The sequence below is a fragment of the Oncorhynchus keta genome, chromosome 24 (assembly GCF_023373465.1).
Source record: "Oncorhynchus keta strain PuntledgeMale-10-30-2019 chromosome 24, Oket_V2, whole genome shotgun sequence".
In the NCBI taxonomy this organism is placed as follows: domain Eukaryota; kingdom Metazoa; phylum Chordata; class Actinopteri; order Salmoniformes; family Salmonidae; genus Oncorhynchus; species Oncorhynchus keta.
In genome coordinates, this window is record NC_068444.1 from 3,215,179 (window position 1) to 3,221,713 (window position 6,535).

Here is a 6,535-nt window from a genome sequence, read left to right on the forward strand (position 1 = left end):
GTTACTGTAAATCAATCCTATATGTTAAAACATTTCTACTGGGTGTATAGGGTCTCCCATCAGTATACCGTAATATCTTTAAATATCAGTCATTTATACACTTTTATGGACTTTTGCATGATTGAATGCTGTACATGCTAGCTAGCTAGCTACTTCACTTTCTACTGTAGGCTACTTGTCGTCATTGGGCTAGCATGGCTATCATGTCCTGTTTTATCGTTAATATATATTTTTAACGGGGGGTGGGTGGGGTGTACTTTGCAGAACTGTTTATATATATTGAACCTTTATTTAACTAGGCAAGTAATTTAAGAACAAATTCTTATTTAAAATGACGGCCTGCCAAAAGGCGAAAGGCCTCCTGCGGGGACGGGGGGGTTAAACATTAAATACAAACGTATAAAGGCAGCACGGCATTTGTTCATAGAAGATTTTCCTGTCATTATCAGAGAATACAATATCACCAACCCTGATCCTTATATGTTAAGTCTAATCTAAACACAACGCAGAGGCAATCTACCCTCAGTCACCTAGGATAGGATAAAGTAATCCTTCTCACCCCCCCCCCCTTAAAAGATTTAGATGCACTATTGTAAAGTGGCTGTTCCACTGGATGTCATAAGGTGAATGCACCAATTTGTAAGTCGCTCTGGATAAGAGCGTCTGCTAAATGACTTAAATGTAAATGTAATAAAAAGCTACAATAAAAAAAGGTTTCTTCTTCTTCTTGAAGTAAAACAACAAGTTCGGTTCTCTCTTTTTAATCAAATAAATGTCATGAATTTAAAAACTGTGAACAACTATTTATAGAAAACAAAATATTTACAGCGTTAAAGTCAATAAGATGATGATGATGTTTAAAAAAAGGGGCTGTAATCATTCTGTGTGCTGTGCGCTGGGAGGGTGGATCAGAGGCTCGCTGATACTAAAGACCTCAATTATCTCCTACGGAGAGAGACAGAACAGAGGACAACATCAGCCAACTCAGAACAGAAGAAAATAGAGTTCAGCACTGTGATACATCATCATCAACAACAACAATTACAATCAACTCCTGTATAGACTCTGTGTTATGTACCTGTATAGACTCTGTGTTATGTACCTGTATAGACTCTGTGTTATGTACCTGTATAGACTCTGTGTTATGTACCTGTATAGACTCTGTGTTATGTACCTGTATAGACTCTGTGTTATGTACCCGTATAGACTCTGTGTTATCTACCCGTATAGACCTGTGTTATGTACCTGTATAGACTCTGTGTTATGACTCTGTGTTATGTACCTGTATAGACTCTGTGTTATGACTCTGTGTTATGTACCTGTATAGACTCTGTGTTATGTACCTGTATAGACTCTGTGTTATGTACCTGTATAGACTCTGTGTTATGTACCTGTATAGACTCTGTGTTATGTACCTGTATAGACTCTGTGTTATGTACCTGTATAGACTCTGTGTCATGTACCTGTATAGACTCTGTGTTATGTACCTGTATAGACTCTGTGTTATGTACCTGTATAGACTCTGTGTTATGACTCTGTGTTATGTACCTGTATAGACTCTGTGTTATGTACCTGTATAGACTCTGTGTTATGTACCTGTATAGACTCTGTGTTATGTACCTGTATAGACTCTGTGTTATGACTCTGTGTTATGTACCTGTATAGACTCTGTGTTATGTACCTGTATAGACTCTGTGTTATGTACCTGTATAGACTCTGTGTTATCTACCTGTATAGACTCTGTGTTATGACTCTGTGTTATGTACCTGTATATACTCTGTGTTATGTACCTGTATAGACTCTGTGTTATGTACCTGTATAGACTCTGTGTTATGTACCTGTATAGACTCTGTGTTATGTACCTGTATAGACTCTGTATAGACTCTGTGTTATGTACCTGTATAGACTCTGTGTTATGTACCTGTATAGACTCTGTGTTATGTACCTGTATAGACTCTGTGTTATGTACCTGTATAGACTCTGTGTTATGTACCTGTATAGACTCTGTGTTATGTACCCGTATAGACTCTGTGTTATCTACCTGTATAGACTCTGTGTTATGTACCTGTATAGACTCTGTGTTATGTACCTGTATAGACTCTGTGTTATGTACCTGTATAGACTCTGTGTTATGTACCTGTATAGACTCTGTGTTATGTACCTGTATAGACTCTGTGTTATGTACCTGTATAGACTCTGTGTTATGTACCTGTATAGACTCTGTGTTATGTACCTGTATAGACTCTGTGTTATGTACCTGTATAGACTATGTGTCATGTACCCGTATAGACTCTGTGTTATGTACCTGTATAGACTCTGTGTTATGTACCTGTATAGACTCTGTGTTATGTACCTGTATAGACTCTGTGTTATGTACCTGTATAGACTCTGTATAGACTCTGTGTTATGTACCTGTATAGACTCTGTGTTATGTACCTGTATAGACTCTGTGTTATGTACCTGTATAGACTCTGTATAGACTCTGTGTTATGTACCTGTATAGACTCTGTGTTATGTACCTGTATAGACTCTGTGTTATGTACCTGTATAGACTCTGTGTTATGTACCTGTGTGTGTGTGTGTGTGTGTGTGTGTGTGTGTGTGTGTGTGTGTGTGTGTGTGTGTGTGTGTGTGTGTGTGTGTGTATCTGTAGTATTTGTGTGTGTAGTGTGTGTGTATCTGTAGTATTTATGTGTGTGTGTGTGTGTATGTGTGTGTGTATCTGCAGTATTTATGTGTGTGTGTGTACTTGTGTGTGTATCTGTAGTATTTATGTGTGTGTGTGTGTGTGTGTGTGTGTGTGTGTGTGTGTGTGTGTGTGTGTGTGTGTGTGTGTGTGTGTGTGTGTGTGTGTGTGTGTGTAGTATTTATGTGTGTGTGTGTGTGTGTGTGTGTGTGTGTGTGTGTGTGTGTGTGTGTGTGTGTGTGTGTGTGTGTGTGTGTGTGTGTGTGTGTGTGTGTGTAGTATTTATGTGTGTGTGTATCTGTAGTATTTACAGTGCCTTGCGAAAGTATTCGGCCCCCTTGAACTTTGCGACCTTTTGCCACATTTCAGGCTTCAAACATAAAGATATAAAACTGTATTTTTTTGTGAAGAATCAACAACAAGTGGGACACAATCATGAAGTGGAACGACATTTATTGGATATTTCAAACTTTTTTAACAAATCAAAAACTGAAAAATTGGGCGTGCAAAATTATTCAGCCCCTTTACTTTCAGTGCAGCAAACTCTCTCCAGAAGTTCAGTGAGGATCTCTGAATGATCCAATGTTGACCTAAATGACTAATGATGATAAATACAATCCACCTGTGTGTAATCAAGTCTCCGTATAAATGCACCTGCACTGTGATAGTCTCAGAGGTCCGTTAAAAGCACAGAGAGCATCATGAAGAACGAGGAACACACCAGGCAGGTCCGAGATACTGTTGTGAAGAAGTTTAAAGCCGGATTTGGATACAAAAAGATTTCCCAAGCTTTAAACATCCCAAGGAGCACTGTGCAAGCGATAATATTGATAATATCTTTATGTTTGAAGCCTGAAATGTGGCAAAAGGTCGCAAAGTTCAAGGGGGCCGAATACTTTCGCAAGGCACTGTATGTGTGTGTGTGTGTATCTGTAGTATTTATGTGTGTGTGTCATACCTTCCAACTCTTGGGGCTGATAGAGATGACACACTGCTGTCTGCTGGATGTTCCACCAGCCTCCACCTCCCCTTCTTCTACAGGAGCTGTCTCACACACACACACACACACACACACACACACACACACACACACACACACACACACACACACACACACACACACACACACACACACACAGAGAGAGACACACGGAGACACAAACACACACAGAGACACACAGAGACACACGCACAGAGACACACACAAACACACACACACACACAAAGAGACACACAGAGACACACAGAGACACACACACACACAGAGACACACACACACACAGACACACACACACACACACACACACACAGACACACACAGACAGACACACAGAGACACACGCACAGAGACAGACACAAACACACACACACACAAAGAGACACACAGAGACACACACACACAGAGACACACACACACACACAGACACACACAGACACACACAGACACACACAGACAGACACACGGACCGGAACCCACAAGATAACATGAATGACCCAAGAAGAACAGCAACAGTAAAGCCCAGAATGATCTCCAAAACCAGCTAGACATATCATGGGTTGTTTTCTCACCGATACAAGGAAGTTTATCGTGGTCCAGGTACATCCTCGCCACACCATCCTGACAAACGCCATCATAATCCACCAATAAGAGAAGAGACAGGAGAGGTGTTAGCGGCTGCTACCTCCTATCACAGGTAGAATAATACACTACATGACCAAAAGTGTGTGGAAACCTGCTCGTCGAACATTCATATGGAGTTGGTCCCTCCTTTGCTGCTATAACAGCCTCCACTCTTCTGGGAAGGCTTTCCACTAGATGTAGGAACATTGCTGCTATAACAGCCTCCACTCTTCTGGGAAGGCTTTCCACTAGATGTTGGAACATTGCTGCTATAACAGCCTCCACTCTTCTGGGAAGGCTTTCCACTAGATGTTGGAACATTGCTGCTATAACAGCCTCCACTCTTCTGGGAAGGCTTTCCACTAGATGTTGGAACATTGCTGCTATAACAGCCTCCACTCTTCTGGGAAGGCTTTCCACTAGATGTTGGAACATTGCTGCTATAACAGCCTCCACTCTTCTGGGAAGGCTTTCCACTAGATGTTGGAACATTGCTGCTATAACAGCCTCCACTCTTCTGGGAAGGAGTTCCACTAGATGTTGGAACATTGCTGCTATAACAGCCTCCACTCTTCTGGGAAGGCTTTCCACTAGATGTTGGAACATTGCTGCTATAACAGCCTCCACTCTTCTGGGAAGGCTTTCCACTAGATGTTGGAACATTGCTGCTATAACAGCCTCCACTCTTCTGGGAAGGCTTTCCACTAGATGTAGGAACATTGCTGCTATAACAGCCTCCACTCTTCTGGGAAGGCTTTCCACTAGATGTTGGAACATTGCTGCTATAACAGCCTCCACTCTTCTGGGAAGGAGTTCCACTAGATGTTGGAACATTGCTGCTATAACAGCCTCCACTCTTCTGGGAAGGCTTTCCACTAGATGTTGGAACATTGCTGCTATAACAGCCTCCACTCTTCTGGGAAGGCTTTCCACTAGATGTAGGAACATTGCTGCTATAACAGCCTCCACTCTTCTGGAAAGGCTTTCCACTAGATGGTGGGACATTGCTGCTATAACAGCCTCCACTCTTCTGGGAAGGCTTTCCACTAGATGTTGGAACATTGCTGCTATAACAGTCTCCACTCTTCTGGGAAGGCTTTCCACTAGATGTTGGTACATTGCTGCTATAACAGCCTCCACTCTTCTGGGAAGGCTTTCCACTAGATGTTGGAACATTGCTGCTATAACAGCCTCCACTCTTCTGGGAAGGATTTCCACTAGATGTTGGAACATTGCTGCTATAACAGCCTCCACTCTTCTGGGAAGGATTTCCACTAGATGTTGGAACATTGCTGCTATAACAGCCTCCACTCTTCTGGGAAGGATTTCCACTAGATGTTGGAACATTGCTGCTATAACAGCCTCCACTCTTCTGGGAAGGATTTCCACTAGATGTTGGAACATTGCTGCTATAACAGCCTCCACTCTTCTGGGAAGGCTTTCCACTAGATGTTGGAACATTGCTGCTATAACAGCCTCCACTCTTCTGGGAAGGCTTTCCACTAGATGTTGGAACATTGCTGCTATAACAGCCTCCACTCTTCTGGGAAGGCTTTCCACTAGATGTTGGAACATTGCTGCTATAACAGCCTCCACTCTTCTGGGAAGGATTTCTACTAGATGTTGGAACATTGCTGCTATAACAGCCTCCACTCTTCTGGGAAGGCTTTCCACTAGATGTTGGAACATTGCTGCTATAACAGCCTCCACTCTTCTGGGAAGGCTTTCCACTAGATGTTGGAACATTGCTGCTATAACAGCCTCCACTCTTCTGGGAAGGCTTTCCTACTAGATGTAGGAACATTGCTGCTATAACAGCCTCCACTCTTCTGGGAAGGCTTTCCACTAGATGTTGGAACATTGCTGCTATAACAGCCTCCACTCTTCTGGGAAGGAGTTCCACTAGATGTTGGAACATTGCTGCTATAACAGCCTCCACTCTTCTGGGAAGGCTTTCCACTAGATGTTGGAACATTGCTGCTATAACAGCCTCCACTCTTCTGGAAAGGCTTTCCACTAGATGTAGGAACATTGCTGCTATAACAGCCTCCACTCGTCTGGAAAGGCTTTCCACTAGATGTAGGAACATTGCTGCTATAACAGCCTCCACTCGTCTGGAAAGGCTTTCCACTAGATGTAGGAACATTGCTGCTATAACAGCCTCCACTCTTCTGGGAAGGCTTTCCACTAGATGTTGGAACATTGCTGCTATAACAGCCTCCACTCTT

General features: G+C 42.6%; 1 protein-coding gene across 1 annotated transcript; it reads right to left on the bottom strand.

The window, feature by feature from the left end:
• Positions 1-211: 211 nt before the first annotated feature.
• Positions 212-6,318, bottom strand: LOC127911298 (nuclear pore complex protein DDB_G0274915-like). Its single transcript, XM_052477521.1, has 3 exons — positions 4,256-6,318; positions 3,645-3,730; positions 212-945 (listed from the first exon to the last, which is right to left on the bottom strand). The coding sequence occupies exon 1, from the start codon at positions 6,280-6,282 to the stop codon at positions 4,435-4,437; it is 1,848 nt and encodes a 615-aa protein (XP_052333481.1). The 5' UTR covers positions 6,283-6,318; the 3' UTR covers positions 212-945; positions 3,645-3,730; positions 4,256-4,434.
• Between the last annotated feature and the right edge of the window lie 217 nt (positions 6,319-6,535).

What these genes read in the sequence shown, in the direction of transcription:
- LOC127911298 (XM_052477521.1), bottom strand. Translation starts at nt 6,282, where the DNA reads ATGTTCCAACATCTAGTGGAAAGCCTTCCCAGAAGAGTGGAGGCTGTT.